This window comes from Egretta garzetta, unplaced genomic scaffold (assembly GCF_000687185.1).
Source record: "Egretta garzetta isolate BGI_Z169 unplaced genomic scaffold, ASM68718v1 scaffold411, whole genome shotgun sequence".
Lineage (NCBI taxonomy): Eukaryota > Metazoa > Chordata > Aves > Pelecaniformes > Ardeidae > Egretta > Egretta garzetta.
Window position 1 is genome coordinate 2,296,553 of NW_009258541.1, and position 14,498 is coordinate 2,311,050.

The 14,498-nt window shown below is 41.1% G+C and overlaps 1 protein-coding gene across 2 annotated transcripts in view; it reads left to right on the top strand.

Moving 5' to 3' along the window:
- The window catches only part of TENM1 (teneurin transmembrane protein 1), a 257,419-nt gene that overhangs the window by 238,801 nt on the left and 4,120 nt on the right, over positions 1–14,498 (top strand). For both annotated transcript variants that reach the window (XM_035902110.1, XM_035902112.1), the window contains 4 exons: positions 584–756; positions 3,035–3,270; positions 9,240–9,536; positions 13,490–13,877. In XM_035902110.1, coding sequence (XP_035758003.1) covers positions 584–756; positions 3,035–3,270; positions 9,240–9,536; positions 13,490–13,877 — 1,094 coding nt within the window. The remainder of the gene's footprint in view (positions 1–583; positions 757–3,034; positions 3,271–9,239; positions 9,537–13,489; positions 13,878–14,498) is intronic.

The following is a 14,498-nucleotide window of genomic DNA, read 5'->3' on the forward strand; positions in this document are numbered from 1 at the left end:
GCCCGTGGGAAACGTAACACAAGAGTAAAAACCATGTAGGCAACTTAATCGCTGCAGATTTCAATCTAATTTTATCGCTATTGTTACGCTTTAGGTCCCCTTTTTAAATTCACCGTTCATATTATGTACTTCACACATCAGCAACAAAAGGCAGTTTTTGAGTGTCGCAGAATCTAAGAATTGGTTTTATTTAAACTTACGGGTAAGAAAACGCCTTTTTGGGGGTGAGTTGGTTGCCTGAATGCTGAGTGACCTCCAGCGGCCACCCTCCTCCATCACATCCCAGCGGGTTAAACCCAGACCCTCTGTGCACAGTGCCAAAACCTCTGGCAGAAGCTGAATGATGTGGATAGCATCTCATACTATTCCCAGTTGTATTTTATCCAGCACCACTGAAAAAGAGTCTAAGCAGGAATTCGGATTAGGGAATGAGTGCATTTTGAGTGAATAAATGGACCAGTTCTTACCCTTTTACTTATCTCACAGTGCTGAGAGTGCTTCTTTTTTTCCCTTTTTTCTTCTAGGAGTATCTAGAAGACGATAGTGGTGTATTTTCATGGCTCTTTAACATCATGTCTTGCAGGTATGATTCTGATGGCCATCTGACCAACACGACCTTCCCGACTGGGGAAGTCAGCAGTTTCCACAGCGATGTTGAAAAACTGACGCGAGTGGAACTTGATACTTCAAACAGAGAGAATGTGATCACAGCCACGAACTTCTCAGCTACCTCTACAATATATACTTTAAAACAAGGTAATTAAAGCATTTCTGTTATTTCTTCCCTAATCATTATGTTTCAAACCCTAGACATTATTGCATTCTTAACTGTGTACCAAAAAAAAATACATTAGAATTAGTTCATTTGTTTCTTCCTTGCTTCAGTGCAAATAGCTAGATACTACTTATAAGTCTTCTGGGGTACCAATTAGAAACAAACCACAAGTGAATTCTTTTCCTCCTGGAAGAGTCCCACGGATATATTCTAGTTATTGGAATCTCCAGTGTCTCCAGGCTTTACGTGCCACTTTCTACTTCAGTATCTGGAGGACCTAGACTGACCTATAATACACTGAGCTTTGTAATTCTGAGAAATACTGCCCAGCAGAACCACATGCTCCACTGATGTTTTAGCGCTGAAACACCTTGTTTGACCAGTGCTGTGAATTCTTTCTGGTAGTGCTGTGTCCTGGTGACAGCGCTTATAGGAAGGAGGAAAGCATGACCCACCTCTGCTGGTGACTGCCTGGGGGATGAGGTTTTGACTTAACCCCTGTAGAGCCCACAGTATTTCCCTGGCAATATCATATCTCTCAAGAAGAACGTACTCTCTGCCTAATGGAAGTGCCACAGTGTCCTCCTCCAGATTTTGCAGGTTCATCACCAAAATTCTGGTTTTATATAGTTTCATCGATCTGGGCTTTCTTTCTCCTTGTTGATTTTTTTATTGTCAGTGGATTGTTCAGGCTTTGAGAGAGCAGGTGCTGGGAAATAGCTCTCTTGATTTCCTTCCAGGTCTGCTATAGGAAAGCTTTATAACTCTGAGCAAATCACAGAACTTCTCTTCCTCTCAGGTTTTGCTTTTTAAAAAAACATAGGAAGAACTCACCTCGCAAGATATTCACTCATTCCTCTTCATTATTGCATTGCAGAGACAGCACTAAATATGTGGAAATAATTATATTGTTGTATCGCCTTTAGGCTTTGTCCAAGTAACCCCATCTGCTCTCTGCATCATCTGCTGACTGCCTGATTGTATGTCTGTCCTTAAATCTGAAATTCCTCAGAGTTGGTATGGTACCAAATTCCATCTCAGGAAAGTACTAGTGCACCACGGGCAGTGCCAGAAACAAACAGCTGTAGTTATTATTATACCTATCGTATTTATGAATTCATATAATTTGCATATTTCCACATCTCTCAGAAAACTATCATGAAGCACCCTGTGAACAACCAGTCAGACATGGTATCCTTACATCTGAGTCAGAGAGTCTCTGTTAATGTAATGCCTATTATCTTCACTTTCTGACATACCCAACTATTTTCCACATATTCACATCTCAAGAGCTGGACCAGTTACTTCTGTGTGGACCAGCTTAAAAAAAAGGATGCTTTTCATGGTCCCTAGCTGGTATGAATTCAATTGCACTTTAAGGGTGAGACTTTTGCTTTGTCTCTTAGCACTAAACATTCAGGCTCATGATGGAGTTGTCCCCAGGCAGCTGAGCCACCGTAACCTCCTGCAAGCATCTCTCTAGCCTGACCAAACATGAGGCTATGTGGCACAGCTCCGCCTGCAGCAGAGGAATTACAGTGCCCAGGCAAGAGAAAGGGAGCACACACTAACTGTATGCCTTTGCATCCTTTCAGTGGAGACCTGCTCTGGACCCTCCTCCTGCTTCTGGCAGTTTTGGGGAGCGGGAGGAGGCTGTGCTAGGTCATCCCAGCTGTCCCTACAGCCCTCTGTGGCACAGTCCTGAGCCTCTGGAGCTGCTTGCTGTGCCACTGTTGCTGACCCATTCGTTTTTGTGCCAACAACCACTTCCCAATGGGTCTCTTGCAGCAGGCTTCAGGCTCGTGGCTGACCATCACCGTGCCTCCACCCCAGGCTCTTGCTGCTAATGGCAAAGAGGACGAGGTTTTCATACAGTGATACAGGGAAAAGGGACAGAACGGGAGACTGGTCATCATCCTAGTTCTTTTGAAAACAGCTTTCATGCATGACCTCAGATACTCATTGCAGTCATTCAGGCAGTACTGTATCCTGTTAACAGATCCCAACATGCTAAAATCGCCAAAATATCGGTGGTCGAAACCCAGCCTATGGGTCTACATACTTCTAAGCTGAGAGCAAAACCTCAACACGAGGAGGCCTGGAGGTTATAGGTTGCAAAAATCACATTGCAGCTGGTGTATGTTCAGCTGTCTGTAACCTAGGGACAAACAGAGCCCTGTTGCACCTAGCAGTTGCTTCGTAAATCTGGAGATCTGAACTATTGTCTGTTCACTGGTTTTGGTTGTTGTTTTTTGACAGATAACACGCAGAATATCTACCGGGTCAGCCCAGATGGATCTCTGAGAGTCACCTTTGCCAGTGGAATGGAAATCACGCTTAACACGGAGCCTCATATTCTAGCAGGGGTTGTCAGCCCCACTTTAGGGAAGTGCAATATCTCCCTTCCTGGAGAGCATAACTCAAATCTCATTGAATGGAGGCAAAGGAGAGAGCAGACCAAAGGCAACATCTCCACATTTGAGAGAAGGCTAAGGGTAAGGCTTCCTCTTGTGTAAAGTGCAGTGTTCCCTTTGAAAGCCATTGAACTAAAATCATGTTGAAATGTTCTACTTTGTAAGAAGAGCAATGGAAAGTTTCTTTCAGTGGTGGGCCCCAGCCATGAATTTCAAAACCAAACTCCTCTGGCAGTCGCAGGGATGTTTGATCTCTGTTTGATTTTGGTTGTGAGACTTGACCTCAAGACATAATTACTTTTTTTCTTCCTCTTCTTTTTCAACTAAGAACTTAATTATGGCTTTGGAAGCAGCTGTGAGCAAAGGACGATGCATAGTTACTCTGGCGCAGCAGCAGAGCCGGAGCCACATTCCGCTGCTCTCAGATCTATCGACCCTCTTTCTTCTGGGGGAAATTACAGGTGCCAGCCTCCACCTGGGGCAGAGGGTCCCGCAGGGCACACCGTGGGCGTCCTGACCAGCATGTTCCCTGCAAGCCAGAGTGGTGTAGAGCCTCCCTGTGTATCCAGACAGGCCGTGTGTTCTCCCCTCTACCACACGCTCTCAAACCCCCTCGCTCCCTCTGGCTGGGTCACATTATGGCTCTAATAAAGAATTCCTTTAACATTGCATCCATGGTTTATTTTTATCTGTGAGGAGAACTCACAGATTACAATGACAGATGGTCAACATTCAGCATTTAATTAGGTAACACTAAGGCTCGAAGAGACTGCTACCTTGCAGAACAGGTTTTTTACAAAATCGGTTCTGTTTTTCACATGAATACCCCTTAAAATGCCTGTACCAGTAGTACAACTGGGATCTTTGGCCATAAAAATATTTCATTGTTAACTACAGCCTTTCTGGATAGGTATTATCTCTGAAGGTCCATCTGTTAGCTCTGAAAATATAGAGGTGGTTATTAAAATCTTTGGATTGTCTTCTGGTTAATAGATACTATGTATTTTTTAAAAGGGTATCATCTGTTTGGTTTTCAACTGCTCTGATGAATCAAAAACGCATGACTTGAATGATCTGGCCAGACTGGCCACTCTATGTGAAATGTCTTTCAGATTTGACAGCCACAGTTACTTTATTAGGATCTTGCAAGTGGGGAGAGACTTCACTGAAGTTTTTCTTGCCCATCTTCTGACTGCCTCCTTGCTAGCATAGTGTGAGTCCTCATAGCCCTGTCTAGGGAGGCGGCTGAACTTATAGCAGTGGCAAATGGGTGTTAAGATGGCAGGATTCAAATTATGGTCTAATCAATTGATTTTTGTGTGATTTTGTGCTTAAATAACGGTATGGCACATTTTTCTTTAAGGATCTTATGTAATAAAATCTTAAACGGAAAGGATGTAGTCAGTCTATTCTGCTTACACTGCCAGGGCCAAGCTGTTCATGACAGTTATATTTAATGTAGGTACTTCATCCTGCACAGTTTTCCTGTTGCGCAGTTTGTATTTTCTATTGTTGAAATTGATGGCAGGTTCTTTTAATTCATTTTCACTTGCTTCTGCATGATCCTTAATATTGCCTGCCAAAAAAGGGGAGGAAATTCACACATCGATTAGGATTAAATGGACTCTGGCTGGAGGCATAAAATGTTCCTTGAAATACCGCAGCATTGAAGCCACAGAGCCACTCGTGTACCTCCAGTGAGAGGAAGGAAGGTGAAGTGTAGGAATGATTCTGATGGCTGCTGTCTTACATTCTCTGTCCTTCCAAAAGTATCTGCTAGCATCACAGCAGTTGACCACTGCGTTGTCATTTCTATAAATTGTGTCTTTTTATACCTACCCAAGATCAAGGGGGCTTGTGGATTGTCCCAGCCTACTCAGAAGGACACATCAGCTGCCTGTATTACAATGTTTTCCCCTCCCTTGACTGCACTGAGCTCTAGGACCATCTGTCTGAGGGCTGTCAGGGTAAGGCTGGAGGGAACCTGGTGGGATAGCAGATTAAATGAGGATTTGATAGTGGAAAGGAGAAGAAATACTCTCAGTGTAGGATGCGCCATGTAAATAGTCGCAAGAGAAAGGGACAAATGGCCTATCAAGGCTGTTACTGCCAATAAGAAGGACTTTGGAGGATAGCTGAAACGTATAGGTCCTGGAGTTCAGCTTTAGCACTGAGAAGTTTGCATGGGAAGTTTCCATGGGACTGGGGAGTCAGTGGAGGTGGAAGGAGCTGGAAGAGTGCAGCTGGAGAGGAAGGCAGAGGAGCAGCAGAATTTACCCAGAGACAGCTCTCTTTCCTCGGTGGTTAAGGAAATATGCAGGACAGCAGGAGCAAAAATACCATCATGTAGTGTGTTTGAAGCAGTATACCAAATAACAAAAGGGATTTAGGGCTTCCTGTTGGCAAATCCTTGAGTATGGCTGGGAAAAAAAAATATAGCATCATTAGAAGCCCTTATGCTGGATGAGGTTGCAGTGAGACCTTCTGAAAACTTCTAGTGACTTATATTTTAAAAGGAAAGTTTTCAAACATTTAATATGCCATGACTGGCATAATAGGAAGTGTGTTAGAAAGCTTGCAATGTAGGGCAGAAAGAACTATGCTGGACTTTGAAAATATATGTAAAGAAAAGCTCTGGGGATTGGACCAGTTCTCAATGGAAATGAACAGACTTGCAGGAGCCCTCAGTTAAAGAAAAAAAGCAGCACAATTGAAGGGTTTTCTGTTAAAGAAAAATAAAAAGCATAGGAATGAGGTTTAAAGATGTTACTTAGAGATCAGTCCTGATACCATCATTGAAACAAACGGCTTTGAGTGCCAAGAGGTATAAATTAGATGGCAGGTAACTGGGGATGAGATAAAGGATGACCTAGTTGAAGAGAAGAAAGCTTTTGCTTCTCTGCCTGGTCCTAACGTTTTTAATTCTTAATCACAATTAACAACCATCTCAAAAGCATGTCACTCTATTAGTGTTATTTCCAGTTTTGGAAAGAGGCCACTGTTAGCACGTTCTGAATAATGCTGTAAACGTTGGGATTTTTGCATGATGAGAATTCCCTGCTCTAGAAATAGAGCAGAAGTGAGTAAGTTAACTGAAATGCTAGGACAGGCATCTAACTTTATCTCAGTATCTAAATCAATGTGGGAAACAGGAATTAATCACAGTTTCCTTTACGTGCAGAACTGCCTGCCCTGGTGCTTCCTGAAAGTATATAAAACAGTCTGTAGGCATGTATGCATTTTGTATTAATAATAAATCTATGTACAATCAGGCATTTTAACATCAATCTTAATCTAGCAAGACTGCTTTGTTATCAATTGAACTGCTATTTTAATTGACTTCTAAAAATGAAGCAAAGGCTGTTGTTAAAACCAATGAGCATGATGCATAGTAATACACTGATTAAAATGCAGCTCTGTTCCCTCCTGTCTTTTGCATAACTTAGAGGAACTTGTCATTGGATGCAGTCCAGGTTTTATAACTGAATATCTACGAAATTGAAAATTGAATGCTTCACCAGTCTTACTTATTTTTTGTTGCGGGTTTTTTTTGTTGTTGTTTAATAACAAAAAAGGAAGTAACTCACTGGCCTCAATTCAAAAGTCCTGCAGATGCAGGCTTTGACAGCTATGTTTATTATTGCATTTAGCAAATGATCTCCCTTAATTTACCAGTCTTACAGCAAGTTCTAATGATAGGACCAAATCCTCTGCCAGCGTGTATCAGTTTATGTTGACTCAAATCAAAACACAGACGAGGAAATAATGCAATCATCTCATCTGATTTACACATTGTAGGCAGCTTAGGTTTGAGAATGAAAGTCAAGAGAAGTGCACATTTATGTGATTATTTACACTGCAAAATTTCTAGCTACAAAACTAATGGATGTAGAGTCAACGAGCGTTTAAAAATATGTAATAAATGTATCTTTTTGTGTACTACTAGCATTATTATTTTCATAGTCAGTCAGCTGAATTTTCTCCCTATTTTCATCAGCTGAAATTCTGACCTGACATTGCTTTCAGAAACCAATTTTCCCTGGCTTGTAACAGAACAGATGAGCTCCAGCCTCTCACGGTGGCTCCTTTCTACCTTGTGTGTACGCTGGAGGAGTCATCTTTAAGAAGCCACTGGGATTTGAAATCAGCTTTTCGGTGACAGTGTTGGAATGAGGCCTGCTGCCCATGTATCGTCCTGTCTTGCCTTGAGAGGGTGTTAAATTTAACTTAAATCTAACATAAGAAAGCAAACAAATGAGACATAAAATGTGGAATATAAGGGAGGTAATGACATCCACCCAAACCTTATTTTAATTCTGTGAGCTTGCTAATATGCTGCTATCCACTGCCCTGCTAATTCTGCCTCCGTTTGTTTTCATTCTTATTTGTTGTATCGTCCCTGAAATTTAGATTGCAAGCAATTTGTATTCAAGACTTTCCTTTCTCCTAACTGCATGCTACAATAATAATAATAATAGCAATAAGAACATTAAATATGTACATAGACAGTAAATGAATATGAGCCAGGGTATGTCCCCTGCTTGCTTTTCAGTTATTTTACCACCAGGAGGATTTGTTTTCAGAAATTGCAAGAAGTTTGCAAAGAAATATAATAAACTTAATCCATCAGACTGTATACAAGCAAATATAGTTGAACTGAGCATCACATTTTACTTGGGCTCCTTAACTATCATTAGAGCATAAATTGTAATAGTTACAGCAGTCTACAGGGGTATATAGGTATTTTACAGCTATTGTAAATGAACACTATTAAAGTTAGACATGTGTGTATATAAAACCCCAGGAATGGTACTTGAAGAAAGAACACCTGCTTCTTCTAGCTTTTCAAATTATTTTGTACCTAAAAACAGAAAGGGGAAAGAAAAAAAAATGTTCTTTCTAATCACTACCACCATATGATCACAGCTTGAATTATTAAACAGGTATTCTTAACCATTTACTTTATGGCTGTGCCTCCAGGTCTCAGTGAGGAGCAAGCACTGTGCTGTGCCCTGTGCTTAACACCAGCACTGACATCGTCGCTGCTATAAGGAATTTATTAATTGAGGTAGATTAATACAAGTGATTAGATAAAATGCAGTAGATTAATAAGAGTGCATTGTGCATTGATCTGAAAAAGACAAGTCAATGAGCAATGTCTTATGGTTCCCTAAATTATATCTCTGCTTTCAATGGAGTTTAATAGTGATTGCCCAGTGACAGAATAATGTAAGGAGGAAGATGATGAAAGCACGGGATAAATATCTTTTGTCTTCATGAATCTGCCTCAGCTTTGAACTCAATTTCAAACTGAGAATTGGGCTGCCCCTCTGCATTTTCCTGCTGGACCATAAATATTAGGAGAACGTAGCACAGTCCCTCTGTTAGTCCGTCGAACACAGTGAGTTTAACAAATGTTGCAGGTCCCAGAGACAGTGAGAGAGCTGCAACAAGGAATATGGCTGGGGCCGGGCACTGCTGCCGCTGGCTTCCAGGAGCTCTGGGAGTGGGGTGGTTTTGTGAAGAAGTCTGAGGATGCTGGTGAGCAGGGGCTTTGGGAGCTGCAGGCACAGCCCTTCCCTCTGCAGCGTCGGCATGCAACCTGGCGCAGGCTATCCCAGAGCAGTAGCTGACCTGCCAGCATGAATGGAGCTTGAGAGAGAGGATGTGAGATAGGCTATCTGTGTTAATTTGTGGGTTTCACTACACATCTGTGGCTGCAATCAAAAAGGCCATCCACGGAGAGATGAAAGTGGGGAAGAAAATTAAAACTTAGGAAAAGGTGAGAGCAGAGGTGAGGGTTTAGCACATGGAACTAGGAAGCATCCTGTAATGCAAAGTGGAATAACACTGAATGCAAGCAGCATTTTATCTTGGTCCTCCTGTTCCTCGTCTGAATATTTTTCTATTTTCTTGCCTTTAACAAAGCCTAACTTCTCCATCATAATGTTAAACCACTGCACATTTTGATTTGAGCTGACACAGAAATGTTTGTGTAGTGTGTAATTAAGTTGCGCTGTTTTCTTACCTTATTGTCTCTTTATGTTTAGGCCCACAACAGAAACCTGCTCTCCATTGATTTCGATCATGTAACCAGAACAGGAAAGATTTATGATGATCATCGAAAATTTACTCTTCGGATTATGTATGACCAGACGGGACGCCCAATTTTGTGGTCACCCATCAGCAAGTACAATGAGGTCAATATCACTTATTCACATTCTGGATTAGTCACCTATATCCAAAGAGGAACCTGGACTGAGAAAATGGAGTATGATCCAAGTGGGAACATAATTTCCAGAACATGGGCAGATGGTAAAATATGGAGTTACACATACTTAGAAAAGGTAAATCATTTAAAAAGTGGATTGTTGTACCAAGGCAAAAATATTCGGTTTGATACAGATACTATTTTGTGAACTATGTTTTAAAGCTATCTCTTGCAAGAGTATTTAAGACTTTTTAAACAGAAAATGCATACAATCACAAAACCAGATAAAAATGTCTTTGGACATGCTTAGACCTATGTGTCACCAGTTCAGACCTGCCATAGTTTACTTCTGAAGAAAGATTCTAGCACCTCAGATTTGTTTAGCTGGTAAGTAGAAATGACTTCTTGGTTTCAGTCCAAGTTCAACTGAACAAAGGACACTCTCACTGCTGAAAAACATGTTGCCACAATGTAGGTTATAGTAAAAAATACAACAGTCACTGAAAAGGAACTGTTTCCTCCCCACAAACACAGTTCTTTTAAGCCGAAATTATGAGGCAGTGAGTACAAGCTTGCACCTACTCAGTGCTGCGCTGTAAAAAAAAAGGATTGATCCTGTGAGGAAAAGGGTTACTTCAGTATTTATGAGGGCTATTGGGGGGGGAATATTAATAAAAAATGAGTTATTGCTCTGCTTTTATAGTGTCTTCGTGTCTAAATTGCCTGAGCATTGTAATTTTCATTTATGTCTATAGTTAATGGTCACAAGATGGGGGGAACAGGGCTTGTAACAGGCTAAGGAAGAACAGCGTCTCGTTCAGCCGTAGAAGCATCTCATTTGGTATCATCTTGTCTCTCAAAACCAAAAAGCCAATCTGTATTTTTAAAGTTTTCAGAACTTAGGGTGAAATTGTACTCAAGCAGTGTCCTTTTAAACTTTTTTTTTTTTTTTTTAAATAGCCACATCTTGGACTACCCAATATACCCTGAGTTTGCAGAACATTTTCTCTGAACCTGTTAACCACAGGGAAAGGCTAGGAGGGGGCAGGTGAGGTAAAACTGATAGGGGGTATTACATGCAGGAAATCCAATCACTTTGAAGTTATTTATATATTTTAAAGTTCCAAATGTGTACTTTTAAGATAAACTTCGCTGTACTTATTTTGAATGCATTTAAGCCTGATCCTCAAAAAACTTAAACCTAACCCAGAGAAAAAAAATATTTAGGCTGGAGAATGCATAAAAATGTGATTCCTTCCTTGTCTGCATGCAGTACGGTTCTTCCACGTGTTAACAAGATTGGCAAACCCTAGAAGCTTCAGAAGTTTGGTTCAGATAAATTTGTCAGGGCTTCTTTTGTCTGTATGCTCTTTTGCAAATTGCAAGTAAACAGGCGTTTAGTACAGCTTTCAAATATTTGGGCAATGTGCCTTTTGGAGGAATCTTTTATTTTGTCTTTGGGCCTAATAGACCGTAATTTTGGAAAGACTGTATGCTTCTTATCTTTCCAAACCACTTCCTCTGTTCTTCGTTTATGACGAGCTTATATGTAAAGTCGTATAACTTAAAACTGTTATTCTGGAATTATGCACAAGTGGCCAAATCCTGATCTTGTAGAAGCATATGGCAAAAGCTCACTGGTTCAGGTAGCAACAGGCTTGTGTTATGCTGTAACTCATCACTGTAATTATTGAAAGTCATACACACCATGGACATAATCTCCCCGGTATTTAAAGTACTTCCATTGCTGTTTGTTCCTTGTGCCAAAAAAAAGATGAATTCACTGTCAAAATTAGACATTGAAATATCATTTTGTGGCTCTGTTAAAGTCAATAACTCATTGTGTTAATTATGTAATGATTGCTAAAAGTTGTCTGAAACCTCATAAGACCCAGTGATTCCTTTTATCAAAAAATCAATTCTACAGTTTGCTTCCAATTCAGTTATTTAATTCGTCATTTTTTAGCACTTGATGAGTTAATTGTACATCTTCCAGATTTAGTTCCAATAATTTAGGTTTTAAAAAGCACTATGATAGTAGCACTGTAAATAATTTTTACTGATGAGATTCAGTTCTTCTTGGTTTGGTCACTTTCCTCAATTAGTGCATGGTGTTATAAAATCTCCTGAATACTCCGAGCTTGCTTCCAGAATCCTGCCGTTTACCACCAGACAAAATAGATGAGCGTTTGCATGCGTATGTTGGACAGAAATGACATCTAGTGGTGATGCTCAGCATTTCTGTGTATTCCCAGCAGAGCTCCAAGTAATCGCCGCTGGCTGTTTGTCTCGATATACCATGCGGCATCAATCAGTACGTGGTTGACCAGGCTCTGGTTGCTTTTATAAAATGACAGCTTTTGGGATGTTTTATGAGCTACCCTATGAAATCCTTTAAAACAATTAGAACCCAATTTGTGCAAAGAGTTGGAAAATCTATTGTAATATTATTAGGATGAATTGGGAATTAATTTTTTTTGTCTTTATGGTATCCTCTACTAGGCTAGAGAGGATACTAAGTCTGCAACCCTTGTACTGTCTATCCTTTTACTATCCTGGGCAAAAGTGGAAAAGCCACAAAGTGCTGTAAAAATGGCACACAGGGGCACTAAAGTTATATTAGAGATGTTTCTGATCTTGTTATTCATACTCTGTCAATGGCAGACAGCTTAAAAACAGGCCCGGGAGCAGTATATAGAGGCATCACATCAGTGCTAGGAGAGAGTTCAGCCAGTGGTTTACTGCAGATCGGGGACTCTTGACTGAAGGTGAAAACAAAATAAACACTGTGCGTGTTAGAAATGCTTGGCAGGCCAGCAATAAAGCGATCAGAAAAAGCTCGGCGTAAATGTCTGTCGTCACCAGTTGGCAGAGGATGACTTGCGAGTGGCATATGTTGGTGCTGGCTGCCTCGCGGGCAGCTGACCGATGCCTTTCGCCAAGGGCAGGAAGGAAAACATCTTGGGAGGACGGGGGGCTGGGGGTGCAGAGAGGATGGCCAAGGCTTAGCCTATCTGCAGTCCTTTGAATAAGCACTTGGGTTACTTGTCAGAGCAAAGTGGCTCAGGGCCCGTGTCACTTCACACATTGCAAGGCTGAGCTCTCAGTGTTTTCTTCCCGGAGAGGATTTTTGAGCTTAGAGGGGAAAAAAAGCCTTTTTTTTCTGATTTCTTTCCCCAATGCTCCATGAAAAAGCAGTCACACTGTTCCTCGTAAGACTTTGTTTTGCGTGATGTCTCAATCATGCAGAAGCCTGACAAATTTGCTTATGTGCCTGGTAGGTTTGGGCTGTGAGCTAAGAACTGTGCAGCATCAGGGCTGCGTCTTAGCTCAGGCAGTGGGGCAAGGGGGTGCAGTGCTCTGGTCTCGCAAAGCCACTTACTGGAGCTGGCGGAAGGCCACACAGTTCCCCATACATTTTCACTCTGCTTTCATTGTGTTTCATTAACCAACACAGGATACAACATCAAGTACCCATGTAGAAATTATATTCTTTGTAAACATTAAAAACCAGAGATGGGAGTAGTCACACCAAAGAACCTACAGATTATTTTCATCCATGTGTAAGCACAGAGGTACTGTCACCTCTGGGGCAATGTGCATTTAACAGAAGACAGAGAGAAAAAGGGGTAGGTGTGTAATAGAGATATGCAGAGTGCCAGTAAAAGCTAAACACCTTGTATACACCATTGAAAGTTTCCCCTTTCCACCTCCCCTAGAAACATCTGCTGGTGCAGATGCTCTGCCTGTGTGTGAGGATGAGGTTCCCTCTGGTTTTGCTTCCTGGGAAGATGACCTAAATATTTCAAAGCAACATAGCAAGTCAGCATGGGGCTGAAATGCTACTGAGAGCCACATCTGCCTTCCAGTTTGGAGGTCCTTACCTCGAGATTTATTATTATTCTCCTCCTGTTTTGTACCACCTTGCTGGCCAGGTCTCCTGGAGCTGAAAGCTTCACTTGGAATTGTACAGACAGTAAGAGAAAACTACAAGAGTGGTTCAGCATTTCCTTAACCTTCAGGCACTCACTAGATGAATAATGATTTGGTTGATCAGCCACTTACACTGCCATTCCTGTTTGGTTGCAGTCCGTGATGCTCCTGTTGCACAGCCAGCGCCGCTACATCTTTGAGTACGACCAGTCCGACTACCTGCTCTCGGTCACCATGCCCAGCATGGTGCGCCATGCCTTGCAAACCATGCTGTCCGTCGGGTACTACCGCAACATCTATACCCCTCCGGACAGCAGTGCAGCGTTCGTACAGGACATCACCAGAGACGGTCGGCTTCTGCAAACATTATACCCTGGGACAGGCCGCAGAGTCCTTTACAAATACACCAAACAATCCCGACTTTCCGAGATTCTTTATGATACTACTCAAGTCACGTTCACCTACGAGGAATCCTCTGGGGTTATTAAAACAATACATCTAATGCACGATGGGTTCATCTGTACCATCAGATACAGGCAAACAGGTTTGTGTAACCATGACTACTTTCCTAAAGTTTTTGGCCCTGATCCTGCACTTACCTGGCATGAAATTCCATTATTTTTATGTCTACAAGTTCTTATATTTTATGTTTCAATAGAAAAATACGTGTGTATATCTCTATGTCTGTATCCATAGGCATATATAGCTGTCCCGTTTGAAATACAGTTTTCTTTTTATTGCTTGGTATGGAATAGCTCTTATAATGTTTGATTGTTTTTATTCTGCTTTGTGGATATTTGCTAAATACTAAATCAAGTTGTTTTATTGTTTGTAGTTTCAAGTTTCCCTGTTTATATCATAATATAAATTCAAAAGGACTGTTTATATGAGGAAGGAAATCACTATGTAAAATAAATTCAGTTTAGATTTATCTTGTAAGTAGAAATCATAATTACGAATAAAACAGCATTCATTTAAACAAATATTAATAAAATAGAAGTATTTTTTAGAGCAAGCACTAATAAAGGTTTGTGAGAGAATAACATATTCTTAGTTAATGGTACTTTCTGAGACAGTCAAGTAGCAGTAAGGCTCAAGGGTATGTTTGAGTTCATCGTTTGTCCGTGCTAGATCTGTAGGATAAGTATACTGTGGACATAATTCA